This window comes from Callorhinchus milii, unplaced genomic scaffold (assembly GCF_018977255.1).
Source record: "Callorhinchus milii isolate IMCB2004 unplaced genomic scaffold, IMCB_Cmil_1.0 Scaffold100, whole genome shotgun sequence".
In the NCBI taxonomy this organism is placed as follows: Eukaryota; Metazoa; Chordata; class Chondrichthyes; order Chimaeriformes; family Callorhinchidae; genus Callorhinchus; species Callorhinchus milii.
The window spans coordinates 147,183-172,700 of NW_024704841.1; the positions used below are offsets into that span (position 1 = coordinate 147,183).

General features: G+C 46.2%; 1 protein-coding gene across 1 annotated transcript; it reads right to left on the reverse strand.

The window, feature by feature from the left end:
* On the reverse strand, positions 1-25,338 carry LOC121851740 (NACHT, LRR and PYD domains-containing protein 12-like). The gene is made up of 8 exons (XM_042345797.1): positions 25,004-25,338; positions 17,694-18,244; positions 13,601-13,767; positions 12,983-13,154; positions 12,747-12,812; positions 10,181-11,963; positions 4,061-4,091; positions 1-12 (listed from the first exon to the last, which is right to left on the reverse strand). The coding sequence occupies exons 2-8, from the start codon at positions 18,064-18,066 to the stop codon at positions 1-3; spliced, it is 2,604 nt and encodes an 867-aa protein (XP_042201731.1). The 5' UTR covers positions 18,067-18,244; positions 25,004-25,338.
* Positions 25,339-25,518: the final 180 nt, after the last annotated feature.

The window sequence follows — 25,518 nt, forward strand, 5'->3', positions numbered from 1 at the left end:
TTATTGTCCAAACTGGAGATCAGAGACACAGAAACATAACAGGGATAAGAGTAAACACAGTGTGTATGACCTACTGTCCCTTACAATTTGTTTGATGCCGGACAGGTTGTAGGAGTGCGATACACACACACAAACACGCGCACACCAGCATACACACCAACACAGATGCATCCACAGATACACTCTTACTCACACACACACATATAAACACATGACCCACATGCAGATACACAAAAACAGACACAGACACCCAAATACACACAGCCGCACAGAGACACTCACACAGACACACTGAAATACACACATACATATAGAAACACACTTGCACACTCATGCACACAAATAAACGCACACACACACAAACGCACCCACGCAAACACATACGTACGAAAACATACACCGAAACACACAAACAAGCACACAGACACACAAACGCACACAATCCCCCACACTCAGAGAAACACACCCAAATAAATACACAGACAGGCACCCAAACGCACACACAAACACATGCAAAGGCACCTACATAAACACACATAAACACAGAAATAAACACAAACATACATACACAAAAATACAGACAAACACACGCAAATACACACACACAGAAACACACAAACAAACATGCGTACACAAAAACAAACTCACAAACACGCACGCACATGTACACACACAAACACCACGCACAAACACAAACATACCAACACACATAAAAACAGAAATAAATACAGACACACAAAATCACATACAAACTCGCATACATGAATACAGATACACAGATACACAAACAAACAAACATACACTAAACCCAGAAACTCACAAACACGCACAAACACTCACAAACTCATGCACACAAAATTGCACATACGCATACACACAGGCACACAAACAATCACACGCACACATACAAACATAAACAAAATCACACACAAACGCACACATAAATACACATACATGCACACAAACACATGTCCCACAGCCAAATACACACACTCACAGACATGCACACAAACACATATAGACATACACAGATAGACACACACACACAGAAACACACATACATCAATACACAAACACACACAACAAACACATGACCCACAGACAAATACACACACAAACACACTCACGCAACCACACATGCGCAAAAACTCACACAAGCACACACAAAAATGAACAAAATCACACAGAAACACACACACATAAATACACATAAACACACACAAGCACATGATCCACAGAAAAAATGCACCCACACAGACACAGAAACACACAAACAGACACACTCACAGAAACAAATATACACGCAGAAACGCACACAAAGACACCTACACACACATGCGCACAATCACACACACAAATACAAACAGAAAATTACACGCACAAACGCACACCCACAGCAATCGCAGACACACAAACTTACCCACACATACACATACAAACAAACACTCCAATACACAAACGCACACAATCGCACACACACAGAAACAACCACACAAACACTCACAAAAACACACACACATAAACACACATACACAGAAAAAAGCGCACAAGCACAAATTCACACACATATACAAACATGCAAACGTACAAACAAACAATCGCACAAATATATACTCAGAAACATACAAATACACACAAAAACAAACTCACAAACACGCACACCGATGCACACTCAAACAAACATAACACACACAATCACACACATGGAAACACACGTAAAGACACACTCAAAAGCACACAAACACAAACAGAAGCAGAAAATCAAATAAAAACGCACACATAAATACACATACACAGACACACACAAACAAACACACAAACACAAGCAACTATACACACACACACAAACACACACAGAAACACACACAAACACTCATAAAAACACTCACAAACTCATACACACAAAATTGCACACGCGCAAGCACACAAACANAAAAACACACAAAAACACACACACACCAATACACGTATACACATACACACAATCAAACACACAAATGCACACACGAAGAAAAACATACAATCACACACAAACGCACACGTGAGCACACTCACGCAAACAAACGCAAAAACACACTCATAAATTGCACATGCAAACTCTCAAACACACAGACACAATCAAAACACACATACACACTTACACGCACACAAACACAAACACACAGCATCATCAACAAAATATCAATTATAGAGCGCCTTTCACGTCCTGAGGACTTCCCAGAGCGCTGAACAGTCGGGGGTCGGGGCCCGAGCATGGGGGAGAGGTGGGGAAGGGGTGAGTGGTGGGATCGGTGGGGGAGAGTTGGGGGAAGGCAGAGTAGTGGGAGGGAGATCAAAGGCACGGTAGAAGAGAAGGGTCTTGAGACCGGCAGAAGAGAAGGGTCTTGAAGGAGGCGAGGGAGGAAGTGAATGGAAGTGACCATGGGATGGAGTTCGAGATTGTAGGGGCAGAGAGACTGAAATCCCGGCAGCCGATGGGAGGGCGGGTCGGGCGGGAGACATGGAGCAGCCCGGAGCCCGCTGGACTGTGGAAGCGGGCAGGTTGGTAGGGAGTCAGCAGGTCAGAGAGGGGAGGAGGGGGCGAGGCCATGGATGGCCTTAAAGGTGCGGATGAGGATCTTGAACTCGATCTTCTGGAGGATGGAAAGACTTGGAGCGAACGTGGGAGTGATGGGGTCGGGCGAGGGTGGGCGTGATGGGGTCACGCGAGGGTGGGAGTGATGGGGTCGGGCGAGGGTGGGAGTGATGGGGTCGGACGAGGTTGGGAGTGATGGGGTCGGGGAGTCTGGTGTGTGTGAGTACAGGAGCTGCAGAGTTTGGATGATCTGCAGTTTGTGAAGGGAAGAGTTGGGTACACACACACAAATACACACACAATCGCACACACTCACAGGAACACACACAAACAAACACAACAACAACAACAACATTTGTATAGCGCCTTTCACGTCGGGAAGACGTCCCAAGGCTCTGACACACACAAACACTCACAAATGCACACACAAACACAAACATATACACAAACATACACATGAACAAACAGACTCGCACAAATACACACGCAGAAACACACAAAGAAACACACACACAATGGCACATACACACGAAAAACACAGCTCACTCAAAAACACACACAAACAAACACACTCACAAAAACTCTCATAGAAACACGCACATGCACAGAAACATGCAGACACACAGATACGCAAACAGACACACACAAGACACACACAGACACAATAACATGCACTGACACACACAAGCACACAGTGTTGTCATGGTATAATGTTAAAGTGTGGTTTCAGAATATAAAGTGCAAAGGCTGCAAAGCTCAGTGACTGAAGGCAGATCCCAAACCAATGCCAACATAAGGTCAGGACGTACAAGGACACAGAAGGTCTGTTCACACTAACACAGTGGACGAAGGGACTGATCAGGAGAGAATAAAATGTGGTTAAAGGGAGAATTAAAACATATTGTGGATATAACTTATCAGGAGTTCTTTTTTCTTTAAAAAGACAGCTTTGGCTGGAGTTATGAAATTGTCTGTAAACAAAGGTGTGTTAGATATCTCTTGGAAACGGTTGCGGAGCAGTGCGAGACACAACCAGGGCTGAGACAGGAATCGGGTTAGAATCATTTTGTGTCTTGTGTGTTATTTTACTGTTTCATTTATTTGTGTATTACCTGCAGTTTTGACCTGAATAGAAGTGACTGAACTCAACCAATTGGTAAACTGGAATCGGATCATTGTAATTTTGTTGGAGATAGTTGCAAATGTTTCTAACAACAGACAGACACACACACATACAGACAGACACATACAATCACACAGATACACACATTAGCACATGTTGAGAGTTTGATGTGAAAGGTGACTTGTGGCCTCACACTGTCACACCGATTCCTATCAAAATATTCAGCCGCACTGATCAGACAATTCACAATAAACACATTGAGATATTGGAGTCATTCAGACTCTGGAGACACAGTGCGTTACTTACCACAGACTCTGTATTTTACACTCCGGGTTCCTCAGAGCCTCACACAGTCGCTTCACTCCACAATCTCCCAGATTATTGCCCCTCAGCCTGGACACAGGGACACAAACACAGGGAATATGGTGTAACAACACAATACACATTGACATGTATATACAGGAGCCCTTCACGTGGGGAGCAAGTCCCAAGGCGCGGGGACCAGTGTCAGACACACACACACATGTGCACACACACACATCACAGTCTCTCTCTCTCTTTCTCTCAGTTTCTTTCTCTGTTTCTCAGTTTCTCCTTCACACTCTCTCTCCCTCTCTCTCACACAGTCTCTCTCTCTGTCTCAGCCATTCTCTCTATGTCACTCTCTCTCCATCTCTTGGGTCTGTCGCCCATTCTGTCTCTCAGTTCCCCTCTCTGAGTCTCTGTGTCTCCAATAAAACATGGTCACTACACTTCTCTCAGATATTCATATATTCTCTCTAAATGTCTCTCACTCAGTCCCTTTCTATGTCTCTCTCTCTCAGTCTCTCTCTCTCTCTGCCTCTCCCACAATACACACAGTCACTACACTTTATGACATACTATCTCTCACAGTCTCTCTCTTTTGCTCAGTCTCTCTCTCTCACACACACATACAGGCAGTCTCTCTCTCTCTCTCTCTCACACACACACAGACAGTCTCTCTCACTCTCTCTCTCATCCTCTCAGTCTCTATCTCTCAGGCTCTCTGAAGCTGTCGCTGAGTCTCTCACTTTACTTCTATATCTCAATCTCAGTCTTTTTCTCTATCTCTCCTGCAGTTTTGCTCTCTCTCTCTCTCTCTCACCCATTATTTCTCTCAGTCCCTCTCTCTCTGAGTCTCTGTCTCTCCCTCTCAAAACACAGTCACTACATTTCTCTCATATATTCACATATTCTCTCTCAATGTCCCTCACTTATTCCCTTTCTCTCTCTCTCTCTCTCTCTCACAGTATCTTTCTCTCTCTCTCTCCGTCTCTCTCTCTCTCTCTCTCTGCTTCTCCCACAATACACACAGTCACTAAACTTTATAATATATTCTGTCTCAGTCTCTCTCTTTCTCTCAGTCTCTCTGTCACTCAGACAGTCTCTCTCAGTCTCTATCTCTCAGCATATCCCTCTATCCGTCTCTCAGTCTGTTTTTCTGTCTGCCTCTCTCTCTCTCGCAGACATTCTCTGTCTCCTAGTATTTCACATTTTCTCTCAATCTCTCACAATCTCTTGCTCTGTATCTCTCACAAAACACACAGTCAGTACACTTTATAATATATTTTCTCTCTCAATCTCTCTCAGGCTCTCTCTCTGTCTTTCTCATATTGTGTCTCTTACCTGCTCTCAGTCACTCTCTCAGTCTCCTTCTCTATCTCTCCAGCAGTTTCTCTCTCTCTGTCTCAGTTTCTCCCACAGAGCACACAGTCACTACACATTATAATATTTCCTCGCAGTCTCGCTCTTTCTTCTCTCTCTCAGTCTCCCATTCTCAGTCTCTCTCTGACTCTCCTACAAAGCAGTCACCCATTATAACACAATCTCCCACCCAAACTCTCTTTCTGTCTCTTTTTCTCTATATATCAGTTATTCTCTCTTCCTTCTAGTCGCTCCTCCGTCTCTCTATCTCTCTCACACCGTCTCTCTCTGTCGATCTCTGTTACTCTCTTTCACTCTTTCGATGTCCCTCTGTCTCTATCTCTCTCTCCCTCACAGTCTATCTCTAATGCTCTCTCTCTCTCTCTGTCGGTCTCTCTCTCTCCCACAGTCTCTCCCTCAGCCACGCTTTCTCTCTATATCTCTCTCTCAGTCTCCCAGCTTCTCTCAGTTATTCTCTCTCCTCGTATCTCTTTCTCTCTCCCACAAAACGTATGGTCACTTCTCATAATAATATATTTTCTCTAACTGTCTTTGTCTGCCTCTCTCTGTCTGTCTCACTCTGTCAGCCACTCTCCGTCTTTCTCGGTCATTCCCAAAAAACACATTATAATAATAAATAATCCTTGCATTTTATACAGCGCTTTTCACGTCGGGAGGACGTCCCAAAGCGCTTCACAGAATATACTGTAAAGTGAGTTGACTGTATATTTGTGGGCGAACGCGGCAGCCAATTGCGCACAGCAATGTCCCACAAACAGTCATAGATTGAAAATGACTAATTTTAATTATTGGTTTTGGTTTTGGAAGGATTATTATTAGGCTCTGTGAGGAGTCAGGAAACTTCCCCAAGGTTTCGCCCTCTGCCTGGAATTGAACTCAGGTCTCTCGCTTGCAACGCGAATGCTCTAACCATTGAGCTACAGGACTCCACATTGACTACATTTATAATATATTCTCTCCCAGTCTCTTTCTCTCCCTCAATTTCCTCCATAAAACACTGTAACTACACTTTAAATATATTCTCCCTCTCAGTCACTCCCTCTCTGCCTCTTTTGCTCTCTATATCGCAGTTACTCTCTCTCACCTTGTATTTCTCCTTCTCTCCCCCTCTCTCTCTGTCTCACTCTCTGCGTCTCACAGTCTCACTCTCTCAGTCTCTCCCACAAAACCCAGTAACTACACGTTACAATGCATTCTCTCTCACAGTCTCTCTCTCTCTCTCTCTCTCTCAATGTCTCTTTCAGACATTTTCTAAGGCTATGTCTCTCTCTCAGTCTTTCTCTTTCAGTCTCTCACTCTGCCTCTCTCAGTCCCAGTCTTACTCTCATTCCCACACTCTCAGCTTCTCCCTCTCTCTCTCTATCTCTCTCAGCCTGTCTCTCAGTCTATCTCGCTTAGTCTCGCTCTCACTCAGTCTCTTTCTCCCTCAGTCCCTTGTGCAGTCTCTCTCTCTCTCTCTCTCTGTCTCTCAGTCTCCCTCTCTGTCTCTCTCTCTCTCTCTGGTCTCTCTATCTCTCGCTCTGTCTCTCTCTCTCTCTCTCTCTGTCTGGCTCTCTGTCTGTCTATTTCTCCCCCTCTCTCGCAGTCACTCTCTCTCTCTCTTATTCTCTCTCTCAATCTCTCTCTCCCAGTCTCTCACTCCTCCAGTCTCTCTCTCTCTATCTATGTCTTTGTCTATCTGTCTCTCACTCAGTGCCTCTCTCTCTCTATGTCTCACAGCCTCTATTTCTAACCCTTTGTCCGTCTGTCCCCGTTTCTCTTTCCCTCTCCGTCCCTCAGTCTCTTTCTCTCTCTGTCTCACCTGCAAAACACACAGTCAAAACACTTTATAATATGTTCTCTCAAACAGCCTCTCTCTCTTTGTTTCTCTCTCCTCAGTCTCTCTCTCTCTGTTTCTTGCTCAGACATTCTCTAACTCAGTCTCTTTCTCAGACACTTTCTCTCAGTCTCTTTCTCTGTCTCTTGCTTTGCCTCTGTCATTCTCTCTTTCTGCCTTTCTCTGTGTGTCTTTCTTTCTCTCTCAGTCTCCCACTCATAGAAGACACTTATCTTCGACCATGACTTTGGCCTCCCTCACTCCTCTCTGCCTTCCCTCACCCCCACCTCTCCCCTCAACCACACCTCAACCTTCACCACCACTCGCCCTCACCTCACCCACACCCCACCCCTCATCCACACCCCACCCCTCATCCCCACCCCAAAGCTCCCAACTACCCCACCCCTACCACCACACCACCCCTCACCCATCCTCGGACCCCCACAACTGAGTGTCCAGCGCCTTTGGGTGTACACCCGCTATGAAAGGCGCTCTATAACTGTCATTTTTTTGTTGTTGCATTTCCTCTTACAGTCTCTCTCTCGCTATCTTTCCCCCTGTCTATCTATCTCTGTCTCTCTCTCTCTCTCGCTCAGTCTTTCGCACTAATTCTCCCTCTCTCAGGCTCTCTCGCTCTCTAATTCAGCCACTCTCTCTCAGTCTCTTTCTCTATCTCTCTATCTGCCTTTCACACAAAACACACTTTCACTGCAGTTGATAATATAATTTATCCCTCTGTCTCTCTCAGTCTCTTTCTCTTGAATTCACTTCGTCTCAGTCTGTTTCTGTTTCTTTCTCGTTTTCTCTTTCGCAGATTCTCTCTCTCTCTCTCTGTCTGTCTCTCACATGCTCTCTTTCAATCTCTTTTTCTCACTCTCGCAGCCATTCTCTCACAGTCTCTCTCTCTCTGTCTCTCTCACGCTCTCTTTCAGTTTCTTTTTCTCACTCTCGCAGCCATTCTCTCCCAGTCTCTCTTTCTGTCTTATACTGCCTTACCCATAAAACACACATTTTCTCACACATCCTCTCTCTCCCTCCATCTCTCTATCTGTCAGTATCTATCCCTCAGTCACTCGCTCTGACTCTCTCTCTCTCTCTCATTCTCTCGCTCAGACTCTCCAACAAAATGCACTGTCACTACACATTTTCTTTCTCCTCAAAGCTTCTCTCTCTTTTTATCTCAGCCTGTCTCTCTCTCTCTCTCTCTTAGCCTTCCTCTCCTATTCTCCCTCTCTCCCAGTCTCTCCCACAGCTTCTCTGAATCTCTATATCTCTCTCTCTCTCAGTCTTTCTCACTCAGTCTCTCTCTCCAGTAACTCTCTCCGTCAATCTTTCTTTCTCTCTGTCGCTTTCTCTTTCTCTCCCTCAGTTTCTCTCGCTCAGTTTCTCTCTCTCAATATCTCTCTTTCTCTCTCAGTCTCTCTCTTCCAGTATTCTGGAAGAGAGAGACTCACAATGTCTCACAATGTCTCCCTCTTTCTCACAGTCTCTGAAGGGTAGTGATAGTGTTTTGTTGGTGAGCAAGAGCGAGAGACTGCGACAGAATAAAGGAAGAGACGGGGAAATACTCAATCTGAGAGAGACTGTGAGAGAAAGCAAGTACAGAGAGACAGAGAGAGAATGAAAGAGACAAGAAGAAAGAGTGACAGTGAGAGAGTGTAAAAGGCACAGAGAGAGAGAGAGAGATGGTCAGTATGTTGTGTAGGAGAGACTGAGAGACTCAGAGTTACAGAGAGAGAGGATAGTGACACTCAAAGAGAGACATCAAGTGAGTGAGACTGTGACAGAATGATTACTAGAGGAGACTGAGCGAAAATATATAGCGTGTAGTGACTGTATTTTGTGGAGAGACAGAGGGAAACTGAGAAAGAGAGAGAAAAAGAGAGAAAGAAAGAGAGAAATAAAGGAAAGATGGAAAGACTGAGAGAGAAAGATATACAAAGAGGGCGATTGAAAGAAACTATGAAAGAATATGTATAGTAAAGCGTAGTGACGGTGAGTTTTTTGGGCGAGGCAGAGAAAGAAAGAGACAGAGCGAGAGAGTCTGTGAGAGAGGGAGTATGTGTGAGTGGGAGACTATGAGAGAGAATGAGCGAGTTTGAGTGAGAAAATGAGAGAGAGAGATTGGGGTAGAGAGACCGATTCTGAGAAAGAGAGAGAGAGAAAGAGACAGAAAGACAGAGAGGCAGGCAGGCAGATACCCTGAGAGAGAGAGAGAGAGAGAGAGAGAAAATATATTACAAATTATAGTGACCGTGTGTTTCTCGGGAGAGGCAGAGCGAGAGAGAGAGAGACTGAGACAGAAAACACACTGAGAGAAATAGAGAGGGAGCGTGAAGGAGAGACTGATAGAAGGAGAGACTAAGAGAGGGAAACATTAAGAGAGAGTATATTATATATTTTATTGACATTGTATTTTGTAGGTGAGACAGAGACAGAGACTGAGTGGGAGAGAGATAGAGAGACTGAGAAGGAATTTGAGACTGAGTTACAGATACTGTGAGATAGTGACTGCGAGTGACGGAAAGAACGAGACTGAGAGAGATAGAGAGAGACTGAAAGATAATATATTATAACTTGCAGTGACTACGTGTTTTGTAAGAAAGACAGAGAAATGATGACATAAAGAGACTAAGGGGGAGACAGACATAGCGAGAGAAATACCGAGAGAGAGAGAGAGACTGCAAGAGAAACAGAGAGAAACTGAGAAAGAGAGAGACTGACTGGGGGAGAGAGAAGGCGGAGGACTGGTAGAGAGAGAGAAACTGAGAGAGAGAGAGAGAGAGTTAGAGACAGAACAAGAGTCAGGGATAGAGATGGAGAGAGAAAGAGATTGAGTGAGAGAATATGTGATAACGTGCAGTGACTGTGCGATACCATTCTCCCATTGATCATCTGGTGTTTAATGTCACTAAAGAATGTCACTAAAGTCCTCTAGAATGGCTTTGAAATAAGAATAATATTTACAAAAATAACTTACCGCAACACCTGACATTTGTACAAAGCAGGAACCAGACGCTGGAGACCCTCATCATGAATGTTGCAGTGACTCAGTTCCAGTTGTTTTATTGTGTCACACAGTGCAATGGCCTGAGACAGCACAACACAGTCTATCGGTGTCAGTGTCATCTTTGAAGAGCCGCCACCCAATGATAGTGTTTGTACAGAGCCCAGTGTTTGCTGTGCCAGGGTTTGATTCTGAGACTCAAACAGATAGTGGAGTGTGTTCAGCAGATTCCTTTTCCCACGGTCGCTCTTGTTGTTTTGCATCTCAGCTTTAACTCTTCCCTTCAGCCATTCGATCACAGCGCAGGTTGTCTGATGGACAAATGGCCCCAGAAACTCCTCCAGTGGCTGAGCTGCCCGTGGGGAGGAGAGACCCGCAACAAAGCGCAGGAATATCTCAAACCGGCCGTCCTTCTCCCTGTGAGCTTCATTCAGGAGTTTCCGCAGATTTCCTGCATTTTGAGGCAGAAACTGAAAGAGTGCGGCTACAAACTCTTGGATGGTGAGGTGCGGGAATGTATAGGCCACGCTGTGCTCTGAAGACTCTCTCTCCACAAGTTCCATGAGAAACCCAGAGAGGAACTGGGAAGGCTGGAGGTTATATTTGATCAGATCTTCATCATTAAAGACAATGTTTCTCTGGGAGACACCAGTGAAGGCCATCTCACCAATCTTCAGCAGCACATCACGAGGGCTTTTCATCTTGACACTGTGATGTGATAGAATGTTATAAATATAATAGGAGAAGAGTTGTGTGACTGTCTTGGGAACTCGCTGTTTGTTGCTGTGTTTCCGTGTAAAGAAGGGACCGAGAGACAGAGCGAGGATCCAGCAGTAGGACGGGTTGTAGCACATGGTGAGCAGGAGCTCGTTCTCCTCCACGTGGCTGTAAACAGCAGCCGCCACCTCCTGTTCTTCAAAAAACTTGTGAAAATATTCCCTTCTCTCTTCACCCACAAATCCCAGGATTTCAGCCCAGACACTGACCCGAGCCTTTCCCAGTAACTGTAATGCAGTGGGGCGGCTGGTCACCAGCACTGAGCAGCCTGGCAGCAGCCTTTTCTGCATTAAACTGTACACAATGTCAGACACATCACAAGGGAATTCAGGGTCTGTGCACCTGCGCTGAGGCTCTGTGTCTCTCCGACTGTCAGCGAAATCAATCCTTGCCCTGAATTCATCCAAACCATCAAATATAAAGAGCAACCTCTCTGGGTGTTTCCACAGCTCTTCCAGAACATCCCTGAGGTAAGGATACTGCTCCACGATCAGACGGCTCAGGGTTGTTCTGTCGTGAAGTCTGTTCAGGTCTCGAAATTTAAAAACGAATACAAAGTGGAAGTGAGGATAGATTTTGCCTGTGGCCCAGTCATGGACAATCTTTTGCACCATGGTTGTTTTTCCAATCCCAGCCACTCCACTGACTACTGCGGAAGTCCCTGTAGGAGGGTCAGATCCGCTTCCCTGAGAAGAAGGTAAATTATTTATTTTTGAGAAGCTGCTGTGGAACAGTTTATCAGTTCGGATTTTTTCCAGCTCTCCCCGGAGTTGCTTCTGTCTCCACTCCTCGTGGTCTCTGCCTCTCGCCAGCAGCTCATGTTCTACCAGTTTCCGGTGACGGAGATCAGAAATGATTGTTAATTCCGTGTAGCGATCAACCAACTGAAACGTCCTCACCTTCTCCTTTATCAGGATGGTCTTCACTTCTAGTTTCTCACATTGTTTCTGTAACGTCTCCTTGTGCAGTCGCTGAATAGCTTCATGTTGAATATTAAATAATCATAAAGTAAATAGAAGCATTATTGAGCATTGTTTAACAATAATACTTCTATTCAGTGTAAGGCCTTTCAAGGCAGGAGGACTGCCCAAAGCGCTGCACTAGCTTAACCCTAGGGTGTAGTGGCTGTCTTTCGCTGGCAAACACAGCGGCTAATTTGTGCAAAGCGATGTCCCAGAAGTGAGTCACCACATTTATTTGTGAGATTTTAGCCGGAAAACCGGGAGTGTCAAACTCCCTTCTCTTTTCAAATGGTATCTTGGGGTTTTTAAAGTCCATCTGAAAAGGGAGACACGACCTCGGTTTGATATCCCAATGGTGGCATCTGCGTCAATGCAGCACATCCCAGAACTGAGCTGGAGTGTCAACTAGTCCTGTTGATGTGAACTTGAGCAACCTCTGACTCCGAGACAAAAGGATCACCAACTGAGCCAGGCAAACAAGGGTTGAACACTCTGAACTGCATTCAAACCATGGAGATTTTCAGGCCATTATATGACGACTTGTGAGACTTCATCTGATTATTGTGAGAAAAATCATACCAAAGCAATATTTGTTGAAATAATCTAAGAATCCAATAAGGACCATTCCCCTCCCTCCTCATCTTCAATCCTCCCTGCTCCCCTCCTCTCTCTCTGTGTCTGCCTACTACCGTCTCTCCTCCTCATTTTAGTTTTCTGGAAATCACCAAGTAAATGGTAAAGTTTTAAACTGTTTATTTCGGAAGTGATTGACTGGCTTGAATCTTGTCATTGTCTCATACCTTTCATATCACTGGAGACGTCTGGTACACCTCGGTCGATGGTCACCTCATTCACTAGACTGGCACCTGTTTGAATAGAGTTTATATTACCAGCTTGAATGAACTTTCTCTCAATACTATTTGAGTAAAATCTGTAACTCGCCACAGAATGGAGCCACTGCGTACCATCACACATTCATAGAATGTTACAGCACAGAAGGAGGCCATTCGGCCCATGGTAATATGTATAACATTACCTTGTTCCTGTATTTCAGTCATGATTTTGTTCAGTTTTTGCAAAGTTGGCCTCATTTTCACAAAGGATTCCCACATCACTATCCTGGCCTGGGAACCTTTCCCCATCACCATGTTCAGAAGAAGTTTTGAGCTTTGTCTCTTCCTCCCACTGTGTGTGAGCTCAGTGAGTTTCTGCAGAGAGTGAGCATTAATGTATTGAAACATGAACACTGACGGTGATCAGCAATACCCAGACCAATTGATGGCTTGGCTGGATTTGCTATCCCTTCCCTCCACAAACTGCTTTCCTCCGCGACTATGTCTTTGACCATCTTCCCTCCCCTTCTCTTCCCAAATCCAGCTCGGGCTCTAACTTTCAACTGTTAGTGCCTTGAGACTGCCTCGCCATGTGAACGGTGCTATTCAAACGCTATATAAACCGACATCTATTACACTGTGCAGTACTGCTCCACTACAAACATATAGTGCATGGCCTGCGTTACCACACAACTGGCTGATTAAGTGTTGATTGGCATTCTGCTGATTTCCTGATAACAGCAGCACATGAGCCATGCAGACAGGCACAGATTTGCTGAGCTTTTAATAAATGAAAGGGAACCCTCCTGACTCAAACCTACTTTGTGCTCCTGGGGGCTGAAACATTCCTTCTGTGTCAGCCTTGAACTGATGTCCTCCACACCTTCCTCAATGGCCTGTTCCAATCTGTCCCGATAGAACTTTGTCAGTCTCTGCAGCTGGTACCCGTTGTACAGGGCCAGGGTCTCGGTGAATAAAGTGTTTGTGCCTGTTAGTAACCAGTAAAAACGTTAGTCAGCAATGATTTTACTTGTACTCTGTAAAAATATATTTCAGGAAATATTACATTTATTGTTGGAAAAAATCTGAATAAACCATCATCCATTGGCCTAAAATATCATTTGGTAGCTAACATCAGAGAGCTGCCAGCCTGGCTCAGTGGTATCATTCCCGTTTTGTTCTGGTTCTTTTGCCTATTATCTTAAGTCTGTGTCCCTCATTCATGGACCCTCCAGAGAAACAGTTACAGCCTCTCTACTCTCAAAATCCCTAAAAAGTTTCGAACACGTGTATTAAATATATTCAGATAAACCTATCAGAGCGTTTTGAGGGTTGAAGCCACACGCGGGAAATGGATCTCATATCTTCTCACTGCAAAGCAGGTCACTGCTGGGGTATCCTGCACTACTGAGCTGCCAAATTCAGAGTGGGCACTTAACCAAAGCCCAATTTGTTGTTGCTCTGCTATTGATTAAAATAAGGGAGTTTCTCCCGCTATCCTGGATAAATAAACACCAAACAAAATTGGTCTCTCACACCATGGCTATTTGAGGGACATTGTTGTTTGCATATTGTCACATTCTCCCACAAGACTCACAGTCACATTCGCTTTGGGTTGTCTTCCTGATATGGAATGATTTTTATTACATGATTTGCAGCTAAATCAAATCAAGGACAACTAGTATTTTTTTTATTGTGCATATTATGTTTATACAAATGCCACATAGAACATTCCCTTTGTCTGGAATAGAGTGATGTTCAGTCTTATGGCTTTCAGATTGCCAACTACTATGTCTACAACAACAATTTGGATTTATATAGTGCTCTCCAGAGCGTCTCAGAGCTTCACAGTAACGGATCTTGGGACCTAGCCACGGTGGGAGTGCAAGGTGACCAAAGCCGCGATCGAAAAGAAAGGTTTTCAGCAGAGACCTAAAAATGGGAAGAGCGGGGGTGAGATGAAGGGAGTGAGGAGGGGAGTTCCAGAGCTCCTTAGGGAGTAGTGGCTGGTGGCAGAGGATTCGGGGGACAAGGAGGAGGCCAGACCCGGTGGAGAGATGGCAACGGGCACTGTTGTGATGAGAGAGGAGGTAAGAGAGGTCGGGGGTGCAGAGGAGTGGGGAGATTAGAAGACAAGTTGAGGATCTTCAAGTTGAACTTCTCTGAGACAGGCAGCTATGCAGTCTGGCCAGGACTGGGGGATCAGTGAGCGGAGTTTGGTGCGGGTGAGAGTTCTGAATAATCTGGATTTCACAAATGGATCGGAGGCCAGTGAGGAGGGCGTTAGAATAGCCCAGACAAGAGGTGACAACGGCATGAACCAGGGTTTCAGCTGCTTTTGTGGTGAGATATTGGCGGAGACGGCGATGCGTCCGAATTGGAAGAAAGCGGTGCTGGTGAGGGACTGGATGTGGGAGAGAAAGGATATTTGTGGGTCGAACCTGACGCCTTGGTTACGTACGGGTTCAGAGAGATTTAGTGGGAGGTTGCGTTTGTTGAGGAGGTGAAAACCATGAGACTTCAGACGTTGACGAGAGCCAAAGAGTATGGCTTCCGTCTTGTCAACGTTCAGCTGAAGGAAATTTGCGCTCATCCAGCCCCTGAGATCCGACAGTCAGCTGACAGAACATCAGGGGACTGGGGGGCGAAGAGAGAGCTGGGAAAATAGTTGGGTGTCGTCCCCGTACATGTGGAAATATACCCCATATCTGCGGATGACATCCCCAAGAGGGAGTATGTAGATCAGTAAGAGGAGGAGGCCAAAGATGGATCCTTGGGATACCCGCAGGTGACCGGGTGAGAGCGGGAGGAGAAGCCGTTTGTGCAGATGTACTGCTGGCAGTTTGTGAGGTTGGACTCGAACCAGGCGAGTGCGGTCCCACTGAGATGGATGACGGAGGATAGGTGGTGGAGGTCGATGGCATGATCGAACTGTGTCGAATGCAGCGGAGAGGTCCAGGACGACAAGGAGGCAGAGGGAGCTCTGGTCACAGATAGAGAGGATGTCGTTTGTGACTTTCATACGTGCAGTCTCGGTACTGTGGGCATAAACCAGATTGGAGGGGTTTGTAGAGGAAGTGGGAGTAGAAGTGTGTGCGGAGTTGTTTCGCAACAACGCGCTCTATGACTTTTGCGAGGAAGGGAAGTTTAGAAATAGGGCGGTAATGGCTGGGATTGGAGAGATCTTGCGAAGGTTTTTTTTCTGGAAGGGTGTGATGGCAGCAGTTTTGAGGGGGCAGGGTCTGATCCGTAGGGAGGGACTGGTTGATGATGTCAGCCTATAGTGGCCAGAGGAAGGGGAGCTGGGTGACCAGCACGTTGGTGGGGAGGGGATCGAGGCAGCAGGTGGTGGCTTTCATGGAGGTGATGGTAGGTGACAGGGATGAGGGAAAGATGGGGAGGAAGGAATGTAGGATGGGGTAGAGGTAGGATCTGCTGATAGGGGAGGGTGAGGAGGGCAGAAAGCGGGTTGGTGGGCAACAAGAGGCAGTTGGATGAGGCTGCCTGTCGGATATTACATATTTTAGATGAAATGATGTCTCTGGGGTATCTAGCGTTTATGTTGTGTCTCACTGCTGTAGTTTAACAAAAAAGCCACACAGCTCAAACTATTGAGAGCACTGAACCTAATGTGTGTCCGTTGTTTATCTCGCTGGGACCACTCAATAACAACTGGCCTTCACGCCCCTCCCTTCAACTGGGGAGCCAGGGGCAAGGTGGAAGCATTAAGGGAGAGACTTAGAGAGCTTTGTGGCGTAGTGGCTGAAGGGACGGTCACCGATGGTGGAGCGGAGGGGGCGAGGGCCAAACAGGAGGCCGGAGCAGGCCAAGCTGAGACAGCGGGTGGAGGACTGGGGGTTGATTATGTCGGTTAAATGCATGTCGGCATTTGAAAATGAGAGAAAGGAACTTGAAGTTGATCCGTTCGGAAATTGGGTGCCAGTGCAGCCTGGCAAGGACTGGTGTGATGAAACTCCAGAGCTGTGTGTTGGTTAGTATCCGGATGGCGGAGTTAATTGAATATTGTTTATGGTGGATCATGGGAGACGAACATGGAGGGCATTTGGAATTTCCAGCTGGGAGGTGGCAAAGACGTGGATGAGGTGGAAGCTGTGGGTGTGAGTTATGGACAGAGGAGTGCAATATGACAGAGGTGGAAAAAACGATCCTGGTCAGGGAACGGATTTGGGGAAGACAAGAAAGCCGTGGATCTCACCTGACTCCTAGGTTATGCACGAGTTTGGTGCATTTGGGTCAGATCCTGGGGAGGTTGAGGGGTTTGGACCCACAGGAATGAAGAGGTTAGCGGGAGCCTAATAGTGTGGCTTCTGTCTTGCAGACGTTCAGCTGCAGGAAGTTTGCGCTCATCCAGACTTTGTTGTCTGTCAGACAAACTGTCAGGACATTAGTGGACTGGGAGACATAAATGGAGGAGAAGCAGGAGGCGGAGAAGTAGATTTGAGTGTCATCCGCATACATGTAGGCTGTATCCAATCTACCCGTCAGGGCGGTGGTTTACAGCGAAAACAGGAGCTGTAAGTGAAAGACTAGACATGGGGGAATTATGCATTCCCCCATGACTAGTCTTTCACTCCAAGACTTGCCCATGTGCCAGGCTGGTTGGTCTGTCACTGCACAACCTGCCCATGTGACAGGCTGTCTGGTCGGTTGGTGCAATACTTGGCCATGTGCCCGGCTGGCTGGTCTGTCACTGCAAAACTTGCCCATGTGCCAGGCTGGCTGCTTTGTATCACCTGGGTTTTGGTTCATGAACCGTCAAACAAGTCCCAGATCTTCAATTAAACAAACTGGGAGTTTGCTCAATCAAAATCGACATTGACAGATCTCCCAGTTCCAAGGCTGGTGAGATAAAAGTATTTATTTATGTGTAAAAGTACTTAATAAACTACTTACCTTTGTTCGTTATCGTATCTTTAAGACTTTCCTCAAAGTCAGGTAAAGAGAAGACATTGGCTTCTGGTGTGTTGCCGGGTGTCTGATCCACACCGCAGATCATAGCATCGCCCTCTGCATTGGCTATCGGTTCAGTTTCATTGGAAGCCATCTCACTCGACGCACCCAAAATGCTGGAACACTGCTTGGGATTTGCAACCGTATCACGTGTTTGGATAACTGCAGATGCACTCGCTGTTTCATTCCCGCCAGATGTGGATGTGTTTGGTTGTGGTGATGGTGACCATTTCATTGATTCATCAGGTTTTTCGTGTCTCGGTGTTTCCGAGTTTTGTTTCCTCTTTCCCAGCAATGTTCCAACAAGGCGTTTCATTGCTGCTAAGTGCAGCCGAGCTGGTGGTGAGTTTTGTGACAGGTGTTGAGCCTTATTTATGTTTATTGTAGAACAACGTTTACAAGGTGATCAGGGAATCCAGACGTGATCTACCAGACAATACCATCAGGCTTGCATGTCCAATGACTTTCCTTCTTTCTCACATTTGACATTTATCCTGCGAATGAAGTAAACTGTAAGTCAGGGTAACAAACAGGATTTAAGCCAAATCAGATTGCTTACTGAAAAAGGATAAATTTACTAACTTTTCTTGCATTTGGTTTCGTTCAAGTGAGGAGGATGTCTGAAAACACTTCCCCATTTACAGTGAATTGTCGTGAATTTGTATTTCAGAGGTGAATGCATCAGCCAATTTCATAGAATCATAGAATTATACAGCAGAGAAGAGATAGCCCATCATGCCTGTTCTAGCTCTTTGAAAAGAGCTATCCAAATCCGTTCCACAACTCTCTCCCCATAGTCCTGCCAACGTATCCTTCCCAAATGATTTGCTACAAATATAATTTTGTAATTTTCTATTGTAACTCTATTACTACCACTAATTATTAGTATGACTTTTACATTATTACACATTGCATATTCCATTTACATGGTACGATTCGCAACAAGAGGACATCACTAACTGCTTCACGAGATTTTGTGGGCAAACACATCAGTCAAATACCAAACAGCAATGGCCTTTGAATAGCTTGAAGTGAGTAACCAATTATATTTGAGGGATTTTTATGCATAATACTGGGAGAAACATGTTTAGCCCCGTGATAATACCTAAGATTCCACATCGGGTTTATTGCTATCCAAATTATTGTTCATTATTCGTTCAATCCGAAATGGCATTTTAGGTAGTATAATCAAGTTCAATGAACATCTGAAGCGCCGTCTTCTTGTTCTCCATTTGTCTCATTGCTTGTACAGAAAGACAGGAAACCAGGCGCTGGGATAACTAACCACGGGATGTGCAGATGCTGACAGTCACAGCACGAGAGCAAAGGGCAAAAACACACGTAAATCAAACACAGCTTAAAATACAGCATCAACACACAGCAGCAGCTCAAACTGGGGTCATTTTTCCCTCTGACAATCGCACGGTTGAGAACGTAAATCTGGTATAAATCCTGTTAATTTGAGTTGTGAAACCTTGTTGTCGTGATTTCGCTCGTGTCACCACAATTAGGGCCTTAACCACACAGCACAGACCTGCGGTTTATTTCTTCATGAACAGAGAAACAGCCCCTCAAAATGGCTGTCACAGGCCCGGGTACAACAAAATGTCTGCTATATGCCAGTGAGGCCTTGTAAAGTCTGCTGTGTGCCACCACCTCCATATCTACACACATTGATACACAAACACACAAAGTCTCACAGGCACACACACATATATACTCAGAAAGTCACACAAACACACACATACATAGACACACTCAGAAAGTCACACAAACACACACATACATAGACACACACACAAATGCAGACACTCACACATAGACCAACACACACAGACAAACACACGCACCCCAATATACATACATACATAAATAGACATACACATTGACATACACACACAGACAGAGACAAATATATAGAGAGGGACACACAGACACATACATAGATATATACATACATTCCGAGAGATACAGAGAGATACACTTGAAGACAAATATAGAAAGCGAGGGAGATACAGACACATACAGACAAAGGGAGATAGAGAGGTCCAGAAACAAACAGAAAGAATCACAGATACAGAGACTCAGAGAGAGGGAAACACAGACACACACAGATACAGAGACACACATGGGCAGAGAGAGAGAGAGATACAGGGGCACACTCATGAATACGTACAGATATAGACGAGTGAGATACATACAGAGAGATATTCGCACAGTCAGGCAGGCAGAAAGGTAGAGAGAGAGTTACGGACAGAGCAAGAGACACACAGAGGGAAACATACAGAAACAACAACAACAACAAGATTCCATTTATAAAGCGCCTTTCACGTCAGGAGGACGTCCCACGGCGCTGCACAGTTGGGTCATGACCCGAGCAGGGGGTAAATGGTCAGGGTGAGGGGAGGGAAGGGAGGGAGCGAGGAGGGGGGAAATGGTCAGGGTAAGGGGAGGGAAGGGAGGGAGTGAGGAGGGGGAAGAGAGTCGAGAGGGGAGCTGAAGGCTCGGTCAAAGAGAAAGGTTTTGAGACCGGCCTTGAAGGAGGAAAGGGAGGAAGCGGCGAAGGCACTGGGGGATAGGGTTCCAGAGCCTGGGGGCTGAGAGGCTGAAGGCCCGACCACCGATGGTAGGGCGTTTGGGGCGGGGGACGTGGAGCAGACCGGAGCCAGAGGAACGGAGGGTACGGGCAGGTAGGTAGGGGATAGTAGGTCGGAGAGGTAGGAGGGAGCAAGGCCGTGAATGGCCTTGTAGGTGAGGATGAGGATCTTGAAATCAATCCTCTGGGGGATGGGGAGCCAGTGGAGGGGAGCGAGGGTGGGAGTGATGTGGTCGCGGTGTCTGGTGCGGGACAGTACACGAGCTGCAGAGTTCTGAATGACCTGCAGCTTGTGGAGGGAGGTGGCAGGAAGGCCGCGAGGAGAGAGTTCCCATAGTCCAGCCTTGAGGTGACAAAGGCGTGGACTAGAGTTTCAGCAGCGTGAGGGGTGAGGTAATGCCGTAGTCTGGCGATGTTCCGGAGGTGATGGAAGGCGGTGCCAGTTGTGGTGCGGATGTGAGGGAGAAAGGACAGCTCAGGGTCGAACAAAACGCCGAGGTTCCTGACTGGCTTTGCGAGGTGGAGAGTGCAGCCTTGGATGCTGATGGTGTCAGCGCCTGAGGTGCGGAGGCGCTGACGTGAGCCAATCAGGAGGGCCTCGGTTTTTCGCACGTTGAGCTGAAGAAAGTTGTCTCTCGTCCAGGACTCGATGTCGGACAGACAGCTGTCAGGACATCGGTGGTCGTGGAGTTGAGAGTAGAGGAGGAAAGGTAGAGTTGGGTGTCATCCGCATACATGTGGAAGTTAACTCCATGTCTGCGGATGATGTCACCAAGGGGGAGCATGTAGAGGGTGAAGAGGAGGGGACGAGGACAGAGCCCTGAGGGACACCACATGAGACAGTGCGGGGGTGGAGGAGAAGCCATTCGTCGAGACGAAATGAAGACGGTGAGAAAGGTACGACCTGAACCATTCAACGACAGTGCCTTGAAGGTTGAGGTGGGAGGACAAGCGGTGGAGTAGGATAGCGTGGTCGACCGTATCGAATGCTGCCGATAGGTCGAGGAGGACGAGGAGACAGAGGGAGCCCTGGTCACAGATGGTCAGGATATCATTGGTGACCTTGACCAGGGCAGTTTCTGTGCTATGGGCAGCACGGAAACCTGACTGAAGGGGTTCGAAGAAAAATAGAACAGACAGACAGAGCTATACCCATACAGAGAAACACACAAAGGCAGATAGAGTGAGAATGATAGTAATGTTTCTGAAAATGATGTGATGTATGTGTCTCTCTCTAATCTTCATCATGGCTGTCACAGGACAGAGAATCACACAATGTCTGCTCCAGACCACTGAGACCTGGTAAAGTATGGTGTATCACAGCGCCTCCCCATCATCACACATACACATAGATACACACACAGACACATAAAGCCATATACACATCACATACGCAAATATAAACACAAAGAGAGAAATACGCATACACACACATGCATTTGCACACAAATAGACACACGCAGACACATATACACACACAGAGACATACACACATAGATATACACACAGAGACATACACACACACACAACGTGTACACATAAACATAAAGACACCTACACATACACACATACATGCACAGGAAAACAGAAAGAAAGAGATATAGAGACGCGCAGACAGAGATAGATACAGAGATAGGCAGATAAACACACAGACAAACAGACCAAGATATAAGCACAGAATCAGATAGGAATGAGTGATTCATACTAACACAGACACACAGGCAGAGAGAGAGAGAGATACATACACAGTGACAATGAGAGAGAGAGACAGAGAGAGAAAAAGAGAGGGAAACACAGACAGCTGTGCACACTCACAGATGTGGAGAAACATAGGTGAGGATAGATACAGGGAGAGAGAGTTTGACACACACCTATACAGAGACACACACAAACAGATAGAGAAATACAGAGAGAGGGAGATACACAGAGAGATATGTGCAAAATCAGAGAGATACAGAAGAACAGCAATACGGAGAGAAATACACAGACTCAGATACAGATAGAGAGACAAACAGGGAGACATGCAGACAAACAGGGCTACACAAATACAGAAATAGATACACACAGACATACATAGAGAATTAGACAGTAAGAGAGAGAGATACATGTAGACAAATGGAGACGGGGCACATAGAGGAACACATACAGGCACACGTAGAGGGAAATTCAGACAGACAGAGAGAAATGCACACAGGTAGCGAGAGAGATACTAACAGAGAGAGCGGGAGATGAACCACATACAAGCATACAGATACAGGTAAGAGAGACAGATACACATTTTACAGAGTGAGCGAGAGAGAGAGAAAACATATACACACAGAGAAAGATACACGCACACAGACACAGAGAGGGAGACAGAGACAGACACACACACTCACACCGTCACAGAGAGACAGAGACAGGGACAGAGAGAGATGAACTCATACGAAGAAGCAGAAAGACAAAGAAGGAGACACAGAGCACTAAACATACAGGGACCCAGAGAGGCAGATACACACACACTCATATAGATACACACACACGCATAGGCAGAGAGACAGAGAGAGAGTGACAGAGAGACACAATGAGAAAGTTTCTGAAAGTGATGTAATGTGTATATATCTTCCTGAACCTTAACATAGCTGTCACAGGCCTGGGTACAACTCAATGACTGCTCTGGACCACTGAGACCTGGTGAAGCCTGGTGTGTGGCAGCATCTCTGCACAAACATAGAGACACAGACTCAGACAATGGACACACACATATAGACACCCACCTATACATACCTAAACACTCACAAACACACTAATGCACACACACACACACACACCACACACACACGCGCGCACAAGTACAGAACCAGAGATACAGAGAGAGATACAGGTAGAGATACACACAAAAACACACACTCGTGCACAGAAAGAGACATATAGAGACTGAGAGAGAGAGAGATTCAAGAGAGACGTACACAAGTACATAAACAGATACCGATGAACTTTAATGCTATTAATGTCACACACATCTCGGGACACGCAGACCACACAGTTTGGGCACTGCACTCCCTGCGCCATAACAGCTAAAGCCCCGACATTTTGTTCTGCATCTGTCTCATTGCTTGTATAGAAAGACAGGAAACCAGGCCCTGGTTTCTGTGACTAACCACAGGGGATGTGCAGAATTGAACACACAGCTTCTTGTTCCTTTCTGTTGGTGACAGTCACAGCACGAGAGGAAATGGCAAAAATAACATGTAAACCAAACACAGCTCAAATATACCATCAACACATAGCAACAGCTCAAATTGGGGCCGTTTGCTTAACTGATAATCAGACGATTGAGAATGTAGATTTGGGTGAACTCTATGTTAATTTGAGTTGTAAAACCATGTTGTGTTGAATCCACTTGTGTCACCAGAGTGAGGGCGTTATTTACAAACCCCAGACCTGCAGATATTTTTCTTTATGAACACAGAAGCAGCTGAGTTTCCAAAATCACATCGTTTCCAGTAACCAGTAACTGACAGGAATATAGAGACACATCGATATTGAGACAGAAAGCTCGGTACAGACAAAGCCAGATCGATATAAATATACTTTAACACAAAAAGAGACAGATAGGGATACACAAGCACACAGACAGCGATACAAATTCGGACACACACAGACACAGTGAGGGATATAAAGATTCACACAGACTGAGATGCACAGACACACACCCACACAAAGATATAGAGAGAGATACAGACACACACAGAGAGACGCACACAGAAAGATACAGAAACACAGACAGACAAAGGGAGAGATAAAGAGATACACACATACACACAGTGATAAGCAGAGAGAGTTAGAAACACACACACAGAATGAAATGCAGAGACACACACGCGCACAGATAGATACACTGAGGCATACATAGAGAGAGAGGGAGAGAGATACAGATACACACACACAGACAGCGGGAGTTACAGGCAGATAAAGAGAGACAGAATGTATTATTACCCACAAAAAGCAATCCACCAATTGTCTAACAAGCGAGTTCCCACGTACAGCTGCATAAACAGAGGTGTGTGTGTGTGGAGTAGGGAAACTTGCCTATGGTTTTGCTCTGCCCGGGATCGATCCCATTTCCTCTCGTTTGCGAGGCGAGTGCTATTTTGACGGCGCTCTAACCATTAAGCTTTCAACTTCGATTCCAAGACACTCTCATTCGTTTTGAAGTTATATAGTCCCCTCACACCTCCCTACACAGCCGATCGCTGACCCACCACACCCCCACACCCCCACCCCACTCCAACACCCACTGCTCCACGTGGCTGCCTCCGGCCTCCGAGTGTCCCCTCGTGCCGAGTGTTCCACCTTCAGCCACTGTGCCCCGAAATTCTGGAAATCTTTCCCTCAATTCCCCCTCCTCGCCCCTCCCTCCACACCTTCATTTCCTGCCTGAAGACTTTCCTTTTTGATCGTGCTAATGGTCATCTCCCTCCTCCCTCTCCCCGTAGCTTGGGGTCAGACTCTGCCACTGTCAAGTGCTCCAGGAAGCTCCCACGCATGAAGGGGCTTTGTAATATATGTTGTTGTAAGCTACAGGACTCCACAAATCTGCAAATCTTAAGTGATCTGGTGCTGAGGTCAAACATTAATGTAAATGATGTTGAGGGAATTGATGCCCTGAGCCTACCTTTGTGCTGTCTGTCGCCAGATGCTGACGGGGGTGAATTCCCTCCTCGTGGCCTCTCTCTCCCTCTCTCTCTGAGCTGCTGATCTCCTGTTCAGAGCAAAGGAAATGTTCACTTGCTGGTGCTGTCTCAGAAACATTAACTTGCAAAGCTGCTGTCTGAACCCTGGTTGGCTTCAGTTCCTCACACTGTGCTGTAAACATCTGATTGGTTTGGTTAAAGAAGTCCTTTCGGCCCAGTTATCATCTTTACAGAAACTGCACTTCCCTTCATGCCATCACAGCACAGAACTGTGTGTGTCTCAGACACCTGAGCCCCACAGCCCCTCCACGCACTATTCTTGATGTTCCTGAGCCTCTCAGTAAAGGATCCTGTCCTGCATCTGTGTGAGAAGAGTCTCTTTGGAGCTGGACTGGGTCCAGTGGAATATGGGCATCAAGTCAGCCCTCTGTGAGGGTCTCTAGTCCTGCTCCTGAGCAGGAGGGCGGCAGTATTCCCGGGCACTCTCTGCTAATGA

What these genes read in the sequence shown, in the direction of transcription:
- LOC121851740 (XM_042345797.1), bottom strand. Translation starts at nt 18,066, where the DNA reads ATGAAACGCCTTGTTGGAACATTGCTGGGAAAGAGGAAACAAAACTCG. An exon ending in TCAGCCCCCAGGAGCACAAA is followed by an intron (nt 13,155 to 13,600) that starts GTAGGTTTGAGT and finishes CACTCTCTGCAG; the next exon opens with AAACTCACTGAGCTCACACA. An exon ending in CGTCTCCAGTGATATGAAAG is followed by an intron (nt 11,964 to 12,746) that starts GTATGAGACAAT and finishes TTCAACATGAAG; the next exon opens with CTATTCAGCGACTGCACAAG.